The following is a 25,689-nucleotide window of genomic DNA, read 5'->3' as shown; positions in this document are numbered from 1 at the left end:
TCCTGATGCTAGTGTGCTGCTTTCTTGAGCCTTTGAGTGGATATATGATCACCCTTTAAAATAATTTAAGCCACAGTTTACTGTTGGCTTTTCTTCTGCACCCGTCCAGACTCTAGATTCCAAACATACCTGTAAATTTAACTTGCCCCAAACCCTCCGAGTCTCTTCCTGAATCTTTGCTTTTGCACAGGATGATCTTTTATCTCCTTTGCCTAATCTACTCATTCTTCAAGACCCAGCCAAGTGTTCTCAGCCTCCCTGAGTCAGAATTCATTACTCTCTTTCCTTTGCATCCAAGTACTTTTAGCATTACTCAGTTGTGTTGTGTCTTAATTTAGGGGGTACATATTTGTACATTCGACTATGCTGTGAGCTCACTGAGGGAAGGAATCTTGGCCTTTTTCACACTTAGCCTTTATTCTCTAAGCATGTTAATATTTAAATGGCAACAATTGTTGAACTTTTGGTATTTTTTCCACCCTAGGTGTTTCTGCATTATCTTTTTCAGCTGATTATAGATGGGAAAATTAAAAATAGCAGTTGTTAAACTGAATACTCTATTTTCCACATACTTAAAGAAATAGGTAACACCCTAGCTTATTTGTCTTTGCATCCTCCACACTTGACCTATTGTTGGCCGCATAGTAGACATTCAAGAAATTTCTGTTCAATGAGGAATGTGTGCTTCTGATACGAATACAAAAGATCATTTTACTGTCTTGATTTATTACAGAAAGACTTTGTTTGAAATCACAGAGTTTTGTTGTTTATATTTTTATTATTTATTTTTGAATTGGTGACTCCGACTTAAGAGTGTTTGGTTTAGAAATAAAGCGTTTCTTCAGAAGTACAATTCTTCTGATAAATGAAACAAAGGGTAAATATACTGTACCATGTAGTTCTCTATTACCTATCCATTTCTGAAATGTTGATAACCAAGAAATAAAACATATTTTAACTTGTCCCAATTTCTAAGAATTAAAAAAGATATCAAGCCAGCCATTCATCTCTTTCAAATAAAAGATTAACAATCTAATAAGCTTTTATTTATTTATTTATTTATGGTGTATGAAAAACAGGATCCCTTTGTAGCTGTTAAATGTGATATTTAAAACCACCTATTTGTGTTCTCCTAGGTGAAAATATCAAACACTGGTTGTAAACTCTAAAGTCCTTAAAATCTTGCTGCCCCCTACCCCAAAGATTGTTGGGGGGAGGGTGGAGAAAGCGCCAGTGTATGAGTCAGGGTCTAGTTAGGAGAGAGAAACCACACTGATAATTTGAACAAAGAAAAACTTAATACGAAAAATGGTTAACTAGTAAAAGGTGTTTAATTATTGAAAGCTGTAAATGAGGCTCTAAGGAATATCTCAATAACCAATGTAGGGAACAGTTACTACTTCTAGGGCTGAGGGAGAGTACGCAAGGATGGAACTAAATGGATCTCCCCGCTCAAGGCTGATATCACAGCTTGTTGGAAAGATTGCAGTTATGGCCTGCTAGCTGGTGAAGTGTACTGGGAGTGCCATAGGCCAGAGCTGGGACACAGGAAGCCAACCGCTGGGGTCTCTTGCGTGCTCTTGGGAGCCATGGTTGGGTGAAATAAAGTGGGAAAGAGACTTAAAAGCTAAATTCCTGCAATTATATAGTAGGGCAAGATTCAGCTCTGGAGAAATGTTTTAGTCAACAGAAAGATTTAGAGACAGTGTGACTGAGCTAGGATTTGTCATACATTTATTCACTGGTACTTTTTGATAATGTACTTTATTCAAACTTAAATAAAGTACTGTGAACTTTATTACCTTGGAATAAAGCAGTGCCTAGTAGGTTTCATTCACAGTTGCTTTGAAGTAGTATATAATAAGCAGAAAGCATTTTGAATATTTGTCTCTTAAAAAAATCAAAATTTTTAATAGATTGTTGTCCTATTTGTAGCTAAAGTTAACATTTATTGAGCACATGCTCTGTGTAAGAAGTTATATGGGTCAACTCATTTCTCACAGTAACTTTGAAATAGTTTTGTTTTGCCATTTCCAGCTGTGTGGCCTTGGACTAATGGTTGAAGCTCTCCGGCCCTTGGCCAGATGGGCAACAAAGCCCCTGCTTCATGGTGCTGTTTATTAAGCATGTCTTACGTTCAGGCTCCATTTTAAGTGCTTTGCCATATATTAAGTCATTTGATTTTATCTCAAACTCTTTGAGGTAGCTAATATTAATGGTCTAATTTTATCCAAGAGTTAACTGAGGCGTAGAGAAGATAGGTAACTTGCCAAGGGTCATGCAGTGGGAGGCTGGTTATTTTTTTTATTTTTAATTTTTTTTCTGTACGCGGGCCTCTCACTGCTGTGGCCTCTCCCGTTGTGGAGCACAGGCTCCGGACGCGCAGGCTCAGCGGCCATGGCTCACAGGCCCAGCCGCTCCGCGGCACTTGGGATCTTCCCAGACCGGGGCACGAACCCGCGTACCCCGCATCGGCAGGCGGACTCTCAACCACTGCGCCACCAGGGAAGCCCTGGTTATTTTTAAAAATAGATTTATTGAGATAAAATTCTCGTACATACGCTTTACTCATTTAAAGTACACAACTCAATGGCTTTTAGTATATTTGCAGAGTTGTGTACACAACAACACAATCAATTTTAGAACCCTTTTATTACTCCAAAAAGAAACTACTCCCAAATAATATTCCATTGTATGGAGATACCAATTTTATTTTTTCATTCATCCGTTGAACATTTGGGTTATTTTAATCTTTTGGCTATTGTGAATAATGCTGTTATGAACACTCCTATACAAGTTTTTGTGTGGACATAGGTTTTCATTTTTCTTGGGTAGATACCTAGGAGTGGAATTGCCAGGCCATATGGTAACTCCATGTTTGATCATTTGAGGAGCTGCCAGACTTTTCCAAAGCAACTGCACCGTTTTACATTACCACTAGCAGTGTATGAAGGTGCCAGTTTCTCTACATCCTTGCCAACACTTGTTATTGCCTGTCTTTTTTATTATAACCATGCTAGTGGGTGTGAAGTGCTATTTTGTTGTGGTTTTGATTTGCATTTCCTTGATGATAATCTTATAATACTCATTTTACAAGTGAAGAAATTGAAATTAGGGAGGTTAATTAACTTCCCCTGATTGAACAGGTAGTGGATGGTAGGATTGAGATTCAGATTTTGTCTGTTTGACAAATAGAGTTTAGATTTGCCTATACTCTATTGCCTCCACTTCGTTTTTTTGAGTTTTTTTTTTAGCTGAACAGTGATTTATCATCTTTGTGCTGAACTTGGAGTTAATAACAGCATTTCAGATTTACAGGGAAACAGTAAATCAATAGTAAGTTGAAGTAAACTGGTTTCGTAAAAGCTTTTGGTTGGAAGTTAAAAGGAATTAGATCTTGGGCTTCTATCGTTGTCTTTTTTTTAACTTTTTATTTTATATTGGAGTATAGTCGATTAACAATGTTGTGATAGTTTCAGGTGTACAGCAAAGTGATTCAGTTATACATATACATATATCTATTCTTTTTTCAAATTCTTTTCCCATTTAGGTTATTACATAATATCGAGCAGAGTTTCTTGTGCTATACAGTAGGTCCTTGTTGGTTATCCATTTTAAATATAGCAGGTGTACATGTCAATCCCAAACTCCCTAACTATCCCTTCCCTTCACCTTTCCCTGCTAGTAACCATAAATTCGTTCTCTAAATCTGTGAGTCTGTTTCTGTTTTGTATAAGTTCATTTGTATCATTTCTTTTTAGATTCCACACATAAGCAATATCATACGATATTTCTCTTTCTCTGCCTGAATTACTTCACTCAGTTTGACAATCTCTAGGTCTGTCCATGTTGCTGCAAATGGCATTATTTCATTCTTTATAATGGCTGAGTAATATTCCACTGTATATATGTGTCACATCTTAATCCATTTCTCTGTCGATGGACATTTAGGTTGCATCCATGTCTTGGCTACTGTAAGCAGTGGTGCAATGAACATTGGGTTGCATGTATCCCTTCGGACCATGTTTTTCTCTGGATATGTGCCCAGGAGTGGGATTGAATTGAAGTGTCATATGGTAGTGCTATTTTTAGTTTTTTTTTTTTTTTTTTTTTGGTGGTACGCGGGCCTCTTACTGTTGTGGCCTCTCCCTTTGCGGAGCACAGACTCCGGACGCACAGGCTCAGTGGCCATGGTTCACGGGCCCAGCTGCTCCGCAGCACGTGGGATCTTCCTGGACCGGGGCACGAACCCGTGTCCCCTGCATCGGCAGGTGGACTCTCAACCACTGTGCCACCAGGGAAGCCCTATTTTTAGTTTTTTAAGGAACCTCCATACTGCTCTCCATAGTGGCTGCACCAATTTACCTTCCCACCAACAGTGTAGGGGAGGGTCCCCTTCTCTCCACAGCCTCTCCAATGAAATACCACCTCACACCAGTCAAAATGGTTATCATTGTCTTCTTAATAACATGGATACCGGGGATGGTGTTCATTGTCTTTTGGTGATAATTAACCACTACCAAGCTTCTCAACTCTTGACTAGATTCTTCATAGAGGTGTAGAGTTGAAGGACTCTTTAAGGCTTTATCTTTTCCAGTCTTCTGCTTCTGGTCTGGTGAGTGATAAATTCCTTCTAGCAAAACTGGTCCTACTTTTAAGTGTCTCTAGGTTTGTTTCCACACTCCCTCTCCAGATCAAATCCTGGCCCCATTTTTGTTAAGCCTGTTTTAGTCAACATTATAGATAACTGTTGTTCTTTTAAGTTAATGAAAATCTATATTGTTCACCTGCATTCACGATTTCTTTGTCAGTCCTCTTTAGACAAAGAAGTACTACCAGATGTCTTATTGTTAATATTTAGTGTACCTGAAAATTTTTATTAGTTTTTTTTAAACATTTATTGGAGTATAATTGCTTTACAATGATGTGTTAGTTTCTGCTTTATAATAAAGTGAATCAGTTATACATATGTCCCCATATCTCTTTCCTCTTGCATCTCCCTCCCTCCCACCCTCCCTATCGCACCCCTCTAGGTGGTCACAAAGCACCGAGCTGATCTCCCTGTGCTATGCGGCTGCTTTCCACTAGCTATTTTATGTTTAGTAGTGTATATATGTCCATGCAACTCTCTCACTTTGTCCCAGCTTACCCTTCCCCACCCCGTATCCTCAAGTCCATTCTCTAGTAGGTCTGCATCTGTATTCCCATCTTGCCCTTAGGTTCTTCATGACCTTTTTTTGTAGATTCCATATATATGTGTTAGCATACGGTATTTGTTTTTCTCTTTCTGACTTACTTCACTCTGTATGAAAGACTCTAGGTCCATCCACCTCACTACAAATACCTCAGTTTCGTTCCTTTTTATGGCTGAGTAATATTCCATTGTATATATGTGCCACATCTTTATCCATTCATCCGATGATGGACACTTAGCTTGCTTCCATATCCTGGCTATTGTAAATAAAGCTGCAATGAACATTTTTGTACATGACTCTTTTTGAATTATGGTTTTCTCAGGGTGTATGCCCAGTAGTGGGGTTGCTGGGTCGTATGGTAGTTCTATTTCTAGTTTTTTAGGGAATGTCCTTACTGTTCCATAGTGGCTGTATCAATTTACATTCCCACCAACAGTGCAAGAGGGTTCCCTGTTCTCCACACCCTCTCCAGCATTTATTGTTTGTAGATTTTTTGATGATGGCCATTCTGACTGGTGTGAGATGATATCTCATTGTAGTTTTGACTTGCATTTCTCTAATGATTAATGATGTTGAGCATTCTTTCATGTGTCTGTTGGCAATCTGTATATCTTCTTTGGAGAAATGTCTATTTAGGTCTTCTGCCCAATTTTGGATTGGGTTGTTTGTTTTTTGATATTGAGCTGCATGAGCTGCTTGTAAATTTTGGAGATTAATCCTTTGTCAGTTGCTTCATTTGCAAATATTTTCTCCCATTCTGAGGGTTGTCTTTTTTTTTTTTTTTTCGGTACGCGGGCCTCTCACTGTTGTGGCCTCTCCCGTTGTGGAGCACAGGCTCCAGATGCGCAGGCTCAGCGGCCATGGCTCACGGGACTAGCCGCTCTGCGGCATGTGGGATCTTCCCGGACCAGGGCACGAACCCGCGTCCCCTGCATCGGCAGGCGGACTCTCAACCACTGCGCCACCAGGGAAGCCCCCGAGGGTTGTCTTTTCATATTAGTTTTTTAAAAAGTAAAGGTTTGCAACTATTTCACGTCTGAAGATGATTTGCAACCATTTAATATTCAGCTAAATGTTATTTTTCTGTGTTTTCTTCTCTCTTATTTTTTTATTGAGATATAGTTCACCTGACATGAGCCTCTCTTTTATTTTTAAACACCTACTTTCTCCTCTAAAACACAGGGCCTACCAGCACTTTCACAGGTCCTCCCCCAGGCGGTGGGGCTAGGATTTGGTAGCTGGTGCTGAGAGAAAACCCTTGGTGGCACCTTTGCCCTGGGACTGTGCCAGTGGCAGCTGTCACTCAATGGGACAGAGAGGCGGTTCTGTGATCTCTTATTTAACATTGTGCCTTTCTCCTCTCCTCATTGTTCTACCTTAGGAAAACAAGCAAACAAAAAACAGAGCCTAAACCTGGACTAATACTTTAAGCAAAGTAGGATTACTTTTCTGTTTCACTATGTTTACTCTGTAATGTTGCTGCTTTTGACTCGAGTTATGGTTCATGGTGATTTCCAATTATTTTCTCTTATACTCATATCCAGCAATTTTATTTTTCTCTCCTAAAGATGACAAGGATAATATTTTTCTTTCCTCTGCAACTTTAGGCACTGTGCTAGTGCTTTGTGGATACTATCTCATTATCAACTTCAATAATTTTGGCAGGAAGGTAGGCATTAGTTCCATATTACAAATGAGGAAAGTAAGGCTCAGAGAGTTTGCGTAACAGCTGATAGCTGGCACAGCTGCGCTAAAGTCCTGGTCTTTTAAATCTCAAGTCCAATGCTATTTGTCATTAGGCTAAAGAAATTGACTCTCGTCTTTAATGAATTCCATCTTCTTGGGAAAAAAATTCTTAGACAGGGTTATAATAAATTAGGTATCATTTAATTTTAAAAATTTATAATTTTTAAAATAGTAATACATTAAAATGGTAAGAATTATAAATGGTATACAATGAGAAGTCTCTTTCTCACCTGTGATTCTGTTTGTCCAGTTTCCACACTCTTAAGATAGAAAATGAAGATTAGTAGCTATTAATTTCTTCTGTATTTGTCTAAATACTTTTCTTTGTGTGTGTGTGTATGTATACACACACATATATATGCAAATACAAATATACGGTCTCTGTGCTTTCCTTTAAAAAATTAATTAGTAGCATTTCAGGCACACTATATGTATCTTTTGTTTTTCTGTGTGAAATCTTTTCCTATCAGTAAAGATAGAGCTTCCCTGTATGTTTTTATCCTGGCAGTTACTTTCAAATAAAGGTTATCTTCATTCTTAAGCATATACTTGAAATAACTAAACACCTATGTTCTCAGAAAAACTTTTACAGCAATATTCCTAGCAACATTATTTATAATAGCCAAAAAGTGGAAACAACCCCAGTGTCCATTAACTGATGAGTGGATAAACAAAATATGGTATATCCATACAGTGGAATATTATTTGATAATGAAAAGAAATGAAGTATTGTTATCAGACACAACATGTATGAACCTTGAGAATATGCTAAGTAAAAGAAGCCAGTCACAAAAAACCACATATTGTGTGGCTCCTACTATATGAAATGGTCAGAATAGAAACAGAAAGTAGATTAATGGTTGCCTGGGCCTGTGGGTCAGAAGGAATAAAGAGGGACGTTAATGGGCACGGGGTTTCCTTTTGAGGTAACGAAAAATGTTCTAAAGTTAACTGGTGATGATGGTTACACAATTCTATGAATTACTAAAATTCACTGAGTTATAAACTTTAAAAGTCTGGATTTTATGACGTGAATTATATCTCAATAAAGTTGTTATTAAAAAGTTTTATAAGGCTTAACTTTTACTTCTCATCCTTTCAACTGTTATTCTTATCCATGTAAGTCAGTCTCCAATAACAGGATAGTTATAATCTAGAAATTTCTAATTTGTCTCATTGTACTCTAAATGAATTGAATTATTTTTTGAGCAGGCAATATCTAATTCCTCATTAATGTCTGTGGCTTCTCCTGGGCCATTCGGACACACAGCTCACATTGGCAGAGTTCTATCCAGTCTCTGACTCTGACTGCACCACTTGACTTCCATGAGGAGTCATTCCTCAGATTGACTTAAGTATAACATCTTCTTCGGGTATCATTTCAATTTAGAGCTGTCAGGCTATTTCTTCTTGCAGGAGTTATTCACAATTATTAATGAATTTCCAGGCTCCAGCTGAACCAACTCTGTTCCTATCAACAGACTGTCTGTTACAAAAATGAATTGTCCTCAGTCCAAATCTGCCATCTGCCCCGAGTTGCCTCTTACTGGGCCCTGGAGCTGGGCAAATACAGTGTTTTTTTTCTATCTTCCCTCTCACTGGTGAATACTTCGTAAGTGGTAATGGCTTTTCCCAAACTCTGTTGCTTCTGGGTTTTTATATTGACTCTTTTTTTTTTTTCTGCCTTAACTTGGAGCGAATGGTAAACATGAGGAAAATTGGTAAACTATTCTAGAGATCCACCTGACAGCTATTTTCTTTTTGTGTAATCCCATTAGCTTAAATATGTGCAGAGAGGTTTTGGGCAGGAATGGAAAAATTTTGTATTCATTTTGTTGGAAGGATTGATTTCTTACAATGAAATATAAAAAATAAATGAATGTCAGAAATGTATTCCTGACGGATAGATTATCTCATTTATTCATGCCTTTTTTTGTGTTTACTTTTCAGCTCTCCTACAAGCTTGTGTTCCCTATAACCAGCATGTATGGTTCAATATTTACAGCCTGGAGGATCCTTGAAGTAATGAGAGAAGAGTCTGCGATAAGTGACTGGTTAGCTTCCGTAGAGTCATTGCTCCCTATTACCACAGCGATCCCTGTGCATGTTTTTCTTCTGCTGGCTTACCTCCTTGTTGAAGATAAAGGACGAAATCTTCGTCAGATACTGAAGGTCACTACAGAATTTGCCCAAGCTGATTCCTCTCAGGTAAAGCACGAAAATAATGGAGCAGTAATGGGGGTAAAGCTTAATATTGAAATTGTAGATTATTCTTTCATTGTGGATAATTTTTATCAGAGTTTTAGAGTACAGGTTGCTTTTTTTTTTGCTATCTTTATTTTCCCATTTTTTTCTTTTTTCTCTTTACTCTGAGTTGATGTCTACTTCATAATGCACATGTTTCTTTAATGAAAGACACTTCGAAAGAGAATCTACACCTGATGCTAATCTGTTATTTTTGTTATTGATGGATTTGCTAATTTGTAATGCTTTCATTAACTCTTGCACCCTATTCCAAGATGCATATCCCTTAGTTCTCATATCAATCTTTTAAGGTGGAAAAATAAATTAATTCAGAATAAATGGGCCTGTATAATAGGAATTAATCTCTTTTTAACTTCTTGCAATTTGATCGTATTTTTATTCAGTCATTTAATAAACAAAAAAAATAGTGGGTTGTTGTTTTATATGGTACTGATTAACATGCTGATCATGTACCATATAAAACATGCTGATCAGTACCGTATAAAACAACATGTTAAAGATATGTTGTTTAATAAACATATTAAACTTACTAAAGATAAATAATCATTTTTCCTATCTGCACAGTTCTTGGAGTATAATAATAAGATAACCATCAGACATTATTAATAAAACTCCCCCCCCCCCCCGCCTTTTAAACTAACCATATATTTAGCATAGATATCTGTAATTCTTTTTCTATTGGATAGAATCTCTAGAATGCATTTCCTGTTAAGGGAAGGATTTCCTAACCAAGTAGGTATGGCATTTTTATTATCTTCTCTATCTTAGTGTCTGTGCTTGTGTTCTTTATCAAGCATGGTGAAGAAAAAGTCCATCTCTTTATGGAGTGTTCCTATAGGAAAAAAATTTGGTGAAGGTGGGATAAATATGTTTTCCTAGATAATGAAGTTAATGTATTTGCAATTCCTTTTTGTCCCCAACTTGTCACGCTCACTCCGTTTTGTCAGGTAAACAACTGCTATCTCACAAAAGTTTTCCCTGACTAGATTTCTCTGTCTGATTCTGCAAGTGGATCCGTAATGTATTCAGAGTACCTTTGTCTCACATAACGTGAAACACTTCAGCTTGCTTCCTACTTTATTTCTCCCTTCAGCTTCTGTAACAATCCTAATTCTACCAAATGCTTTTTATCACTGTTGACACCTTGTAGGATTATCTCTTTAGAATAGTTAATGCACAGGTAATGCCTGGAGATTATCTGAGGAAGTCATACCATAGGTTACCTGACCTATGTTTGCCACTGGTGTAGAACATGTGTTATATCAATGTATGTATTGATACTTAGGAAATGCATTTAGTCCTTGAAATTCTAGGGGGATCCAGGATCCTTGTAAACACTTTTCATGTGTGCCATGAAATGGAAAAAGTTGGGAAGCACTGGGGTGACCATCCCGGTTCATTTATTTATTCAATAAATGTTTATTAAGAAGCAGTGCTATAAATTAAAGTCAATATGTTACACTTCTGTTGATAATTTCTAGGAAGTTTTTAAAGAAGTGAGTAAAACCACCCCGTGTAATTTTGCTTGTTAAGGTGAATGGTAGGGTAAAATGTTGAAATGTAGTTACCCAAACTCATGCAGAAGCAAAGGCAATATAATTAATAAGAACTTACAAGTGGAGTTATTTAAGTCTTTTGAAAAGGATAAAAGAAGACTAGAAGTAGGAGGTAGTGTTCTTCACTTTTCCTTATGAAGTGACCATATCATATCATTTCTCTGGCTTTTAGCTACAAGGTAAAGCAGCCTGAAGAAGAGGATTGAATATTGTGAAAAAGCAATTCTCTAATTGTAACTGCTTGGTGTAGATTCAGTTAGATGAGTTAGGGTTGAGATCTATTATTGGAGGAGTGTTTTCTGTTTCTTTCATTAAGTTGACATGACTGCATGAAATGTATTGTTCCATGTGTGTTTGTCCTTCCTTACCTTATAAAAAGGTATATTATGTTTAAGCAATCATTGGCTCAAATTCATGGAGGAGTCAATACTAAAGAAAAGTCTTAGACTACTAATAAGCAGATACTAAGTAAATTGGTATGTAAGAATAGGAATTTAGAAGCTGTCTTCTAACTCTGTTTTGGTGGTCACTTAACCTCTTATATAGAGTTCACTGGCCTGCAGTATTGTGTTTGTGTGACACCATAATTTATTGTAAGAATTCTACTCTTAAGACCTTGTGAGAGAAAATATTTGAAAAGTTTGAAAGAGATGTGCCATATTTGAAGTGTGTTTAGTGTGATTATGATTATTCATTCTAAGGTATTAATAGAAATTATTTTTGATAGTACTTATTCATAGTAATGCAAGTTATCAATATCAACTAACACTTTTAGTGTTAATAATGATAAGAAAATATACTTCTTTAAAAATGTAATTATTCTTCTTACTTATCAGGTACTTTGATGGATCCCCTTCCCCAGTGAGTTTTCATCCTTAGTCCCTCACCATGTTCCCCTGTGGCATGCGTTTTTGTTGGGTTTAATACATGGGCCATGGAAGTCTAATGGAGCTAGGTAGTCTGAAGGGAACTTGGCCTTGTGAGTACCATTTTAGAGTTAACTGGATACAGATGATGGTGTTAAAATAACTAGATAGTTACTCAAGGCTACAGCAATAAATTGACACTTGAAAAAAATAGTAAGGAACTTTTTTTTTCCATATCTAGAAATGCTGTCAGCAGTTACTGATAATCCATATAGTCTTCTTATCCAGACATCATGAGACTTAATTTGCAGAAGATACAAGCTCAGGTCAGGCAGCTCTCAGTAAAAATTAAGTGCCTTTTCTTTCTTGGAAGGAATGTCTTAGAGTGTTCTGGGGAGAGATCCAAGAATGAGCATCCTGTGTGAATTCCCATGGAAGTCGTGAAAGTTTTTAAACACATTGATTTAGTTTAGAGAGAGATTTTCGTATCATAGTCTGTGCTTATAATATATGGGAACGCCATCTAATTCCTAAATTAGTGTTTTTTTCTGGAAATTGCAGATGATGGATTCATGTGCTTTTTGGTTATGTTTATATAACGGTTCCTGCCTTTCTGATACTGTGAGTAATGGTTTTTTCCCCACAGTTTGATGTAAATCATTCATGCTGCCTTCAGAGATGCCTGAATGACGGTTGAAGCACATGGCTTCATGGCTCATAAACAGTAACGTCCTGTTGGGCTTATTGTTTCTTCTTCAGAGAGCTATTTCCTAACTCTGTGATTTGTCCAGATCTGGTCACATCTAGTTTGAAATCAGTGGTAGTGAATATAAACATAGGCTCTAATAAGGGATAATGTGAACCCCAGGCTTAAATAAGGACATTTTCTAAATTTTAATTGAATGGTTTTTTAAAGGGCAATATCAAATCATATTTTGAACCCTTATTAAATGATTGACTAATCTATGAAACATGATTGTGGACAGTTTGGAAATGTCTGAGACTGATAACAGCCTCCTTAAGAAGAGGTTAATAACCCTTAATCAACACCTGTTGATTGACTTCCTATCTCCCCTTTCAGGTGAGCCCAGCACAGCGACAGCTCACTAATTAAGAACCACGTCTGGCTCTGTGACCTGCACTGTGTGCCTCTATAGAAACTTAACTGGCGATGGCACCAGTTCTGTACCACTTTCCTCAACCCATTCCATATACCTGATTGTATCTTGCTTCTAATACTCTCAGCAAGAAACCTTACTTTTTCTTCCTCTCTTCCTAACTCTCATGTCCCTTTTGGAGTTTATGTTTAGTTCTTTGCCACCTCTGACCTTGGTTTCCAGTAATATCCCACCCATGTTCCTTCTGGCAGCCTCAGGTAAACTTTTCTCTGTGTCTTCGTGGGACTCCCCTGCCTTCCCCCCAGTTCCCCACATTATTACTCTGGCCCCTGGCCCCTTGAGAAGAAAGGGATACTATTCACCTCTTAAAACCTTCTCTAATATCTATTGGCTTAGCTATATTATATTAGCTATATCATTGGCTAATTATTACATAATATTTAATATATTAAATATATAATTGTTATAATAACCACTTATTATATTAGCTATATTATTAACTATAGCTTCCCTCTAGCTATCGGAATTGACATTTCTCCATCTGAAGCATTATATCCTAGAGAATAATAGAGGTGTTGGAGGAGGAGGCTACTTTTCACATAGATAAGTGATTCGGCAAAAGACTATAGGTTATTAAATGCTTAATAGTATGTCATATAAATAGATGTAGAGAGAACACCTGACAACAGATTATATTCTCTTTTGGAAATCCAGGCTGCTTGTTAGTGGTTTTAAAACCTAAGAAAATATGTTTTCTTTCTGTTTCTACCTATATTGTTAAGAGTTTACGGCAAGATTAAATACTTAGGCATCTGAATTGAACATTAACCACGAAGATGAGTAATTTTTAGATAGGCTGAGATGGTTTAAAGGAAAATCTTACAATAGCTTAGTATTTCAACTTCAGTGGAGGAACTCTAACTGCTACATGTAAGGCATAACAGTTTCTTTTTGACTAGTTTATAAAATGGAATATGCCAAAGAGGAAAAGTTTATAAACTTTGACTTTAGAGAACCACAAGTTCCTTCCTTAAAATCTACTCTCACCGAGGAGCTTATCAAATTAAGTTTTGTGAAACCCAATGCCTCTTTTAAATCCTTGGTACTTGCTTGCTTTTCTCTTGTTTGGAATTGGGGATAGAGCTGTGTTTTTTTGTTTGTCTTATTTTGTTTTTGCTTGCATTTACAACTCTGAGGACTTTTACTTCCCTTTTACCTTTTGGTTGTTAAGTCTCACTAAAGGTGTTACTTAATGGGAACAATTGCAGTCTTTGATAATTTTATCTTATCCTTTGTAATGTTTTCAGGGCTTTTTTTTTTTGTCCATTTGTGAAGGTGTACACATGTTTGAGCCATTTAAATCACTTATGGGGATAGGTTCATGGCCCATGACTTGCTGGTCTTTTAAAAGTCATATATTATCAAATAGTAAAAAGTTGACTTTCAGGGCAGAATCCTGTGATAGTTCTACTCTGGGTCATAAGCCGTATTTTAACATGGAAAATGAATAGGAAATGTGTGAAATTTAATGGTCTGTAAGTTACTGCTGTGAGAAAAGGAGAAAATATATTCTATAAAGGAACTTGCACAAAGAGTCCTTGGACACTTTGCACTCTGTTCTATTGTCACCGAGTTCTATGAATTGCTACCCCCTGAAGTCAGTCGGCTTCCTGTGTTCTTCATACCAGCAAAAAGAAGCCAGAATGTACAGTACTTTTAATAAAGAGCTTTACAGATAAGAAATGCTGTACTACTATTCCCTTGCAGCCATAGCATTGATTATGCCTAGAGCAAAATTGGGACGAGCCTGTCAGCATGAAACAATTAGGCAAAGAGAAACACAGATGAAAATACAGGGTCAAGTATCTATTCCATCCTGTGGCAATATGTTTATTTCTTCTTTATAAACCCAACATAGATATCTATAGAATAAAATGTTTTTAACTGGCATTTGAACCTTTTTATATTTTTTTCAGTTTTTTGCATGAAGCCTTGAGTTTATACTCAGGGAAGCAGTCCTATGTCAATTTTTTACCTTTCTTGATTTCCTGAGGACTAATATTGGGCTGGGTTTCTTCTGAGAAGTCAACAGAGTATAAATTGCTTAAAAGTTCAACCCTAGATCACTGTGATACTCACTAGCTTACTCATATAATGAAACAGAAGCCATTTGTCTTGTGTCACTGAACACTGAGTAACAGAAAGGATGGAGGTGGGTTTGGTGAGGATGGGGCCTAGAAGTGCATTTAGAACAGCAGAGTCTCTTTGCTCCCAGTTGAATATCAGTTAGCAGTAGCTTTGTCTTCAGATTAAAACCTGCTTGGAATGGGCTTCTGGTGTTGCTGAAGGACTCAGAGGGGAACAAATTTTGTGGTAACTTTGAATTTTATAAAAGGCATGAGGAATTCTTCTCAAGGGGAAAAACACAAAGTCCACCATTGCCAGAATAAAATTTTTATTTGGTCAGAGGGCAGGGAAGGAAAAAGGGGTGTTGGTCCCCTGCCTACTTGTATCATGGCCAGACACCCCAAAGTGGAGCTGTCAGTGGACATCCCTTACCATTTATTCTTCAGCCCTTCCATAGTCAATCCTTCAATTCAGAGGAGAGTCTTAATCAAGGAAACATTTCTTTACATCTACAGAAGCAGCCCATGTCAGCTCTCTCCAATGAGTTTTGCCTTGATTCATCAATAAAAATGGATAATCAAGGCTCATCAGACTTTTAAGAAAATTTAACAGCATGACTAACCAGAGCATCTCTTTCCAGAAGAAGAACTTGGGGCTCAGAGAATAATATAAAAACAATCCAGTACCTATGAGATGTTGGCAAGATATTGTATGTTTTTGTATTGTATATAAGATACTGCTGTGATGAAGAAATTCAAGAGCAAGAGACTTTAGAAATTAAAAACTTACGTACGTAAATAGAGGCTGGATTAGTGATTTATAGAATAGCCAACTAAATATTTCAGAATATAGAAAAAATATGAAAACCGAACAAGTTAAGACATTGAAGGTCAATCTTGGAGTTCTAACATCTTTCTGTAGGAATTTCAATTGGAGAAAACTGAAGAGAAAATGAAGGAGAAAAACTTAAAATATGACAGAAAACTATTTCCTAAGCTCAAAAAAGACACAAAGATATAGATTGTTAGGACCCTCTGAAAGCCACATAGCACAAGTGAGAATAGATCAATACCTATATCCATGCCCAGAACTTCAAGAATAAAGAAAACATCAAAAGAGATTTTAGAGAAGAATTGGAAAAGATGAAGTCATTTAAAATTGGATTGACCTTAGATTTTTTATAGCAGCCCACTGGGTACTGGAATACATTGGTATATTGTCTTCCAATTTCTTGAGGAAAGTCACTTTGAACCCGGAATATTCCTTTCCATCATTCTACTTTTTACAAGTGATGGTAATAAAGGCTTTTTCTGATGGGCAATAATTCAAGCACATTTCTTGGTTACTGATTTTATGGGAGGAAAAGCCCCTCAAGAATGTGTTCTAGCAAAACTGAAAACGAATCCAAGAAAGTATAGAGAAGAGATGTTAAAAGGTGATCAAAATATCCAGTAAATATTACTTTAAATTAACCATAATTGTTTGTATAAACTATGAAAAATAACTACCTGGAACAAAGTACAAGCTTTAAAACATGGGAAGTGGTCGGAGTAGGTAGTGGGAATGTGGTGGTGCGAAGAGTGAGAACATGCTAAGTAAGGGTGAAATTTTGTTTTTAAACTGAGTATTTTTTGATGTTAGTAGAAAAATAAGTTTAAATATGTATTTAAACCTTTATTAGTAACTAAAGGTGATTTATAACTTCCAAATAATATAACAAAAGGAAAACAATTTTTTAAAAAACCTAAAAAAGATGGCAAATATTAACATAAAATAAGATGGTAGGAATAATTCCAAATATTCCAGTTACCACAATTACTGTGAATGAATTAAATTCCCTTATCAAAAAAAAAAGGCTCATAATACTACCCAAAGCAATCTATAGATGTAATGCAATTTCTATCAGAATACCCATGACAGGGCTTCCCTGGTGGCGCAGTGGTTGAGAGTCCGCCTGCAGATGCAGGGGACACGGGTTCGTGCCCCAGTCCAGGAAGATCCCACATGCCGTGGAGCGGCTGGGCCTGTGAGCCATGACTGCTGAGCCTGCGCATCTGGAGCCTGTGCTCCGCAACGGGAGAGGCCACAACAGTGAGAGGCCTGCGTATCACAAAAAAAAAAAACCCAAAAAACAAAAAACCAAAAAATACCCATGACATTTTTTACAGAACTTGACCAAATGACCCTAAAATTTATATGGAACCACAAAAGACCCAGAATTGCCAAAGCAATCCTGAACAAAAAGAACAAAGCTGGAGGCATAACCCTTCCAGATTTCAGACTATACTATAAAGCTGCAGTAATCAAAACAACATGATACTGGCACAAGAACATTGATAGAAAACAAACAAAGCAGAAATATAGATCAATGGAACAGAATAGAAAGTCCAGAAGTAGATCCATACACCTATGGTCAATTAATCGACAACAAAGAAGGCAGGAATATACAATGGAGAAAAGACAGTCTCTTCAAAAAGTGGTGTTGGGGAAGCTGGACAGCTACTTGTAAGTCCATGAAATTAGAACACTCCCTCACACAAGATACAAAAATACATTCAAAATAGTTTAAAGACGTAAATATAAGACACGACACCATAAAACTCCTAGGAGAAAACATAGGCAAAACATCTTCTGACATAAATCATAGCAATATTTTCTTAGATCATTTTCTTAGATCAGTCTCCTAAGGCAAAAGAAATAAAAGCAAAAATAAATGAGTGGGGCCTAATCAAATTTAAAAGCTTTTGAACAGCAAATGAAACCATCAACAAAATGAAAAAACCTACAGAATGGGAGAAAAAATTTGCAAATGATGTGACCAATAAGGAGTTAATATCCAAAATATATAAGCAGCACAGACAACTCAATATTGAAAAAAACTGAACAACCCAGTCAGGAAATGGGCAGAAGACCTAAATAAACATTTATCCAAAGAAGACATACAGATGGCCAACAGGCACATGAAAAGATGCTCAGCATCACGTAATTATTAGAGAAATGAAAATCAAAACCTCAAGGAGGTATCACCTCACACCTTTCAGAATGGTTATTATTAAAAAGTCTACAAATAACAAATGCTGGAGAGGGTGTGGAGAAAAGGGAACCCTCTTGCACTGTTGGTGGAAATGTAAATTGATAGAGCCACTATGGAAAACAGTATGGAGGTTCCTTAAGAAAATAAAAATAGAGCTACCATATGATCCAGCAATCCCACTCCTGGTTATATATTTGTAAAAGATGAAAACTAATTTGAAAATGTATGTGCACCCCAATGTTCATAGCAGCACTATTTATGATGGCTAAGACATGGAAGCAACCCATGTGCTTATCAACAGATGATTTGCTTAAGAAGATGAGGTATATATACAGAATGGACTATTACTAAGCCATAATAAAGAATGAAATATTGCCATTCACAGCAACACGGATGGGCCTAGAGAATATTATACTTAGTGAAGTAAGTCAGAGGAAAACAAATACTCTATCATATCACTTATATTTGGAATCTAAAGAAAAAAAACAAATGGAATCTATATACAAGACAGAAACAGATTCACAGATATAGAAAATAAACTTATGGTTACCAAATGGGAGAGCAGGGGGAGGGATAAATTAGGAGTATGGGATTAACAAACTACTATACATAAAATAGGTAAGTAACAAGGATTTACTGTATAGCACAGGGAACTGTATATCTTGTAATAACCTATACTGGAAAATAATCTGAAAAATACGTATGTATAATTGAATTACTCTGCTCTACACCTGAAACTAACACAATATTGTAAATCAGCTATACTTCAGTTAAAAAAATGAAGGCTCATATTATTAAAAAACACAATTCTGTACTTTTTCTAAGAGACAAACCTTGAAACAAGTGACAGCTGAAAATGAAAGAGTGAAAATGAAAAGCTAGGTAGATCATTAAGAAAGCATAAGATGTGGTAATATTATCATCCAAGATAGATGATATAGAATCCAAGGTAAAAAGCCTTACACAAGATGAAGAGGAGTATTTTATACTGACAAATGGTAGAATCTCAAGTCAAATTTTATTTAGAAGCAGTTCCATTGAAATTAGGAAAAGTATGTCTGATGTCAATTTTACTATTTTTCTGGAGGTTCTGGCCATTGTTAATTCATGAAAAAGAAATAAAAGTTATATATGTGTAATAAAATAAAAACCCAGAGCTCCTAATACTTACAGACAATTAGAAAATACTAGAGAATTTACTGAAAACTTTTGCTTTTAGATTAGATAAGAGAGTTCAATATGGTGGCCAGATATCAGATCAGTGTACAAAACCGATTGATTTTCTTTACAAAAACAATAAATAAGAACATATTGGCAGTATATGGGAGAGAGATAATTTGTAAATAGCATAAGAACTGTACCTTGAAATACTAGAAATGTTATAAAAACTGTTTGATGTAATTTATAAAATTTTACTAAAACATATAATGACTTCTAGTACAATACTTTAAATGTAGAATTCATGTTATAAATATTTACTATTGATTGATTTGAGGTTCAGCGATCTTATGATTATAAGACATTTAGTTTTGTTTTTTTTGCATTAATCACCTTTGTTACACGGATTCTGATTCATTACGTTAACTTCACTGCAGAAAGATATTCACTTAACCAGTTGCACGTATAGTGCCGCCAAGTCCAAAAGTGGAGTGTTTATCATGTTTGCCAGCTTGATCACATTCTGAGCTCTGTTGAGTAAGTCAGTTACAGGCCTTTTGATAACCTGATGCTTTGGAATGAATTGTTTCTTTTATTATCCTTAATTTCTAGGGCTAAATAGGTTTAAATATAGTCTACTCATTTAGAAGCTGAACCATCTTCTTGAACAAAGTAACAGTTAATAAAAATAGCCAACATTTACATATGCTTATTATATACTAGTCACTATTCTAATCACTTTATTTGCATATATGAGCTAACTCATTGAATACTCACAGCTCTTTGAGGTTGGGTACCATTATTATTTAGGAATAGAGGCACAGAGGTTGATTAACTTCTCCAGATTCACACAGCCATTCAGTAATTGGAAAAGTCAGAATTTGAACCCAGCACATATCTAGACTCTGTGCTCTTAACCCAATATGCTATACTATCTCTCTACAACTTTTAGTTAAACCATTTCTTAAAAAAATTTTGAAAGAGTAAACAAGGTTCACTAGCTTTACATTTGTTAGATTAGCCTAGTCAGTTGTAGAAATAATTAGATGTTAAGAAAGAAACCTCAACATGTGTTTGAAATCTGGCCAGATCTTCAGTCTTGTGTGATTATTTTTTCCTCTTCTATGCTAGCTTCCATTGGCTCTTCTATACATAGGCAAATCACATTTAGCCAGATATTTCTACCTAAATAGAACACGTACAGAGTCATGACTCATGTAAGCACATGTCAAAAAGAGATTGAGATGTTCTAAGTGAATCAACATCAACAAAAATGCTTGCAGTTGGGATTATTGCTTAATGGTCAAAAATTATTCTTTTATACTTTTTTGTTTGTAGTGATCATAACTGAGAAATTCTGAAACCTAATTAAAGACAAGAATTTTTTTTAGTGAACAAAAAAGTAGGTTGTTGTATTCCCTTTATTTTGAAAAATAACATTTACAAAATGTTGAGAAAATCACACGTTGGTTGTTAGGTTTGAAATATTTAAAAGGTTTGACAAGATATACTGTTCATTTAAGAGCTTGAAAGGGCATTGAAGAATCAGTTATTTAGTAAACAGTCATAGAGAACATCTTTGGGGCACACATTTTAATTAGAACTTGGGATTCAGAGATAGTTATTGGCGAATTCACAGTGCATAGGGAAGATGGGCAATATACAATTAGAATGCCCTGTGATAAGTGGTATGATGCAGGGAAGCATACGGTTTGGTATGGGCCCAGAAAGCGGTGGCTAAGTCATAATAGGAGGTCTGCCTGGAGTAGGTGATTCATCAGCTATTGCTGGACAAATACAAGTTAAACAAACATCTTTGAAATTAACTGGAAGAGTCTTATTGCCTGTTTCTATTACATATGAAGCACTACTTTTTATATATGACATATGGTCCTTTTTGAGTGCCACTGTTGGGCAAACAGTGGAGTAAATACATTTTTGGAGGTACTAGAGTAGTTTTTTACTTGGTGTACCATAGGTTCATTAGCAGTATATATTTTAGATTTCATTTTCTTGTTGGGACGTAAAAGAAAGCCACTGACATTTTGTCACAATTATAGCTACTCTCTGATGGCTGTAATCGAGATGACAGGTCATGATTTGGTGGATTTAGTGGGAAAGGTTTACTCCAGAATTCTTAAAGTTGGACAACTATGTGAGCTCCCTCACCAGAAGTCTTGAGACTTATGCTCTTCCTTTGTCTTTTCAGCCCATTGGAGTTCTACCCTACCAGTGACAGTTTTGAGCTTTTCATGATAGATAATACAATGGACACTTTGGCAAGTTTTTAGAATAGTTGATATAATGAAATACGGCATTCTGAAGTCAGTTTACGTCAAATGGGTTAGACATGGTTACAAATTCAGTGGAGCCAGACAAGTAGTTAAGAAGTGGGATGATTTCTATATGTAGGTTTCTGGTGAATTGATTGGACTTTTGGAGACCTTGTGTCTTGTCATGCTTGCTTATTAACATTCTTGTGGTAGTGGATCTCATCTGTATTTAAGACAATTTGTATATTTCTTTTCTATAAAGAAAACAAGCATATAAATACATGTAACCTGAATTTATCATATCACAAATAGCATTAAAGACAAATAAGGACAAATTAGCATTCTGAAGTGTCCTATAGTTATCTTCAAAGAAAATTTTCGTTGGATTACAATTAGATTTGGAATTTATAAAAGGAATTCCTCAAGGTAAACTGTGTCTCACTTGTTTTTGCCTCCTAGTAACCTTGCCCACTTGCTGGGCTTTGATACTTGTTTTGTTGCCTGATTGAATTACTACATAAATATATTAGATGTATGTGCCCACCATCCTAGAACCAATAAACTATTTTCCAATGTTGTCATGTGTTATCCAAACGAATTGATGGAACAGTGTGGATTCCAGGGACAGGGTTAAGGTTGGGTTAGATTATATTAAAATCTTATTAAATGAAATCCTATTAATTTAGGGTTCAGGGTAATTTTATATAAGCTGAGTTCAAACATAAGCTGATGTTGATGCTGTTGTTTTTAGGCAGTTTGAGTTTGTTCATTGCATTAGTACAATGAATGTGCCAATTTAAAAATAATCAAATTATCTATTCATTAAGACATATCAGCAGGGACTGGTACTTGGCAACACTTGGCTAATTAGTTTGTTACAGTATATATGTGACAGTAATCGAATTTTATTTCTTTAACATTTTTCTCTAATCCAGTCTTGTCTACCTTCATTGTTTCTAGTAGTCTGAGTTATTAGTGATAATTATACTGGTGGCATTTTACGGTACTTATGTGTATTTAGTTGTCAGATTGTATTCAAGTTTTAATGATGCAATTTGATCTGCATTAAGTGGATTTATCATGGAATTACCATTTAGCTTGAAATATTGTAGATACCTTGTTTTTTTTAGGTCCCATTTTATTTATCAAGCATTTTCAAGCCATTGATTTAGTCATTCAACATATATATATATATTATATACCTTCTATATGGCAAGTTCTGATACACTAAGAGGAAAGGACATGGTCTTTGTTTCCAGGAATCATAGATCCTAGTCTTTTGCCAGAGGCATTAAAAATTACTTTTCAGTACGAGGTGGTAATTGCCATTGTGGAGGTATGTAAGTGTCTCTGGAACATACAGGAAGAGGCCCACAAGTTTCCCTGATGCAGGGTAAAGGAAAGGCGTTCTAGCAGGATAGGGAGCATATGCAAAGACACAAATCTGTGGCAGGTCACAGTGGGGTAATGAGACAGCGAGTAGTACTGTATTAAACCGGGATATGTAGGGTGAGGGGAATTGATCCTGGAGTGGATACTGAGCAATTATTTGGAAGGAAGATCCTAAAGAGTTTTGCAGTCAGTCAGGAGATAGGAATTTATCTAAAGTATTGGGGTAATGAGACATAGAGGAGATAAAGTTATATAACAGGATGTTAGAAGTTTTGGTGGGGACCTTAAGATACCAAAATGAGTTTTGAGACAGAACACCCAGTAAAACTTGTAGAGTAGTAGGATTAAACCTCGATGTCTGAGTACTATTGCAGTTTTTAACCCGTTACTCACATCCAAAGGTCTAGAAGTTAGGAAATGAAAAGTTAGGTGAAGAAAAGAGGGAGGATTCTTGGAGAAAGTTGCTGCAGTGCTGAGTCCTACCAGCGCCAGCCCCTTATCTCAAGCCTAGTGACAGAGATCGCAACAGAACCCCACATCCCCTCATCCAGCTTGAAGGGAATCCCTTGCAGTTGGGGTGGGCAGGCATGTGCCATGGGTTGATGACTTCCCCAAAAATCTAACGGAGAGTGATGCACTGGCTAGCTATTGTGATAGTGGAAACAAAGAGAGAGCCACGTAGGGATTGACTTGCATGTCTAGAATTTGTCAAAGCAAAAGATATATTAGTGTTTCCTCTGGTTAAAATGTGGGCAGCAGGAGCAAGAGAACTAGAGTGGAATTGTCTCAGCTCATTTTAGAGGTTTGCTTAAGGAGTATACAGGCCTCTGCTGAAAGAAGCAGGATTCCTAGAGGGTGTTGACCAATCAAACCAGAAGAGAGCATCTCGCCTGCATCAAAAGTCTAAACAGAACTTAATCTGACAGGTTTGGGCTGCTTGCCATGGAGGAGTAGGAGAATCCCTTTGGGGCAGGAGAGCTGTAAAGACACTCCTAGCCCTGGAGCAAAGGAGTGCCGATACTCTTCCTCAGAGGGGCCTGCCCAGATTCAGAGATGGAAGGGGGAAGCGAAGCCTATCAGCATCAATTAAAGGTAGTAAGGTGAAGGGAACCCCTGAGAATTCCTGCAGCTGTCACTACAGCCCTTTGCTGCAGAGATTCTGGGCTTAACTTTCCTAATCTCATCAGCAAGGCAGTAAGAAATGTGTAGACATTCTTAGGTTTAGGCTTCTGTGGGCATTGAACGATGCTGAACCACTCATGCTAGCAGAGATTGCCAGATGGTTGGTTTTCATTTAACACCTTTTCCTTTGGTTTCTGTTTTTAAATCTTTTGTGCTTTGCTGAGGTTTACAATGGAAGTCTCAAAATTCACTTTATCTAAAGATTTTCTCGGTAATATCATATTGTCTTTATAATTAATGGCGCGTTGTTGAAATGTTGCAAAGCATAAACGTAATTGCAATAACCGGTTATGCCCGTTCTGTCCCTTTTTATGTTTTTTTGTCCTTTGAGACATTAGTGGAATTTCATTTAACCCACGTAGAAACTAGAAACGAGGAGCCTTATACACATTTCTGTTGCCTGGTGAATTCTTGGTACCTGACTTAAAGTGCTCAGGGAGCATTTGATGAGTTCTTAGTTATTTTTTGAAACCAGGGTGGGTTCAGGCAATGGTCTGCAAAATTGCTGAAGGAAGTCAGGAATCTTTTTTAAAAAACAACAGAAAAATGAAGACTCACGCATGCATATATTAGGTCGTCTTGAATCAAATCCTAGCTGAAGCTGTAATGATACATGCTGTTCATGAAAGACTTAATACAGTCTTTCTAATTGGATGAATTGTCTTGTTGTGCAAAAACTGTTATTACACTGTGTGTGAAACCAACCATGCTGCAGGGGAAAAAATTAAATCGCCTGACTCAGAGGTCACTTGTGAATAGTAACACAAGATCTATTACCGTTATTAGAGACTCTGGAGGACATTCACCCTTTTATGGTCTTTCAACTGCTGGAATGAAATATTTTAGTGGTAAACGACACCCTTCTGGGAAATCCTCCTAAAGATTCTTTTTTTTTTTTTTTGCTTTTTGTATGTTTTAAAAAAGGGGGAGGGGTCTCAGGGAAAAAAATCACATTGTTCCTTTCAGATCACTTTCAAAGTTTACTTATTTTGATTTGGTGTGATGACAGTTGCTTTTAAATGTTCCTCATTACACCGTTCTTAATCTAAGTCTATTAGTCCTACACTTTATCTTTTGTAACATGTCATGCACATTCTGTAATCTTTTCCATAGGGAAATTCATGATTGCATGCAAGCTCAGAGACCAGGATGTATGTGGTTCATGTCAAAATCTGGATTAAGCACTTTAAAGTACATGAAATGAAAAGTCTATCTGCTTATTATGTTTATCTTCTTTTAAGGGTCTTTGAGTGTATATAAGACAGATTATGTGAGTATATATTGTAGCTCTGCATGGAACCATGCTGAGCGGTAATTTTAGGAAACACTTTAAGAAGTGAATGAATAGCTATTGATCTGAGGTGAAGCTTTATAACACAGTTATTAATTTGGGAACCAGAGTACCTTTCCAATAGATTACATTCATTATAAACTGTCAATCCATTTGTTATTATTTATTACCACTCTGGAGCCTTCTGCTTTTTTGCTATATGGTTGAGATTAGTTTTTGTGGGGATTGGAAAGAAATAAGACTAGCTATCAATAGCTTTGAAAATAATTTGGATAGATTTTTTGTTAATTTTGAAGTCAAATAACTGACTTTTTCTCTTCCCGTTATTGGATTCCAGCATCTGTTTTTCTTCTTCTGAAGCTTCCTTACTTTATTGCCCCAAAGATATGGAACTGTTAGAGTGATGTGAATAGGCATATAAATTCTGTTGGATTTCTCAGTGCCTGCTTTTGTTACAGGTATTTTGATGGGTTCATTAAAACATAT

The 25,689-nt window shown here is 36.4% G+C and overlaps 1 protein-coding gene across 3 annotated transcripts in view; it reads left to right on the top strand.

Annotated features, from left to right (window-relative positions):
* FOCAD (focadhesin) overlaps positions 1 to 25,689 on the top strand; it is a 314,675-nt gene that overhangs the window by 99,895 nt on the left and 189,091 nt on the right. For all 3 annotated transcript variants that reach the window (XM_079927956.1, XM_079927957.1, XM_079927958.1), the window contains one exon: positions 8,892 to 9,149. In XM_079927956.1, coding sequence (XP_079784082.1) covers positions 8,892 to 9,149 — 258 coding nt within the window. The remainder of the gene's footprint in view (positions 1 to 8,891; positions 9,150 to 25,689) is intronic.

Source organism: Stenella coeruleoalba, assembly GCF_951394435.1.
Source record: "Stenella coeruleoalba genome assembly, chromosome: 7".
In the NCBI taxonomy this organism is placed as follows: domain Eukaryota; kingdom Metazoa; phylum Chordata; class Mammalia; order Artiodactyla; family Delphinidae; genus Stenella; species Stenella coeruleoalba.
The sequence above is the reverse complement of the archived record's forward strand: the minus strand, read 5'-3'. Positions and strand labels throughout refer to the sequence as shown.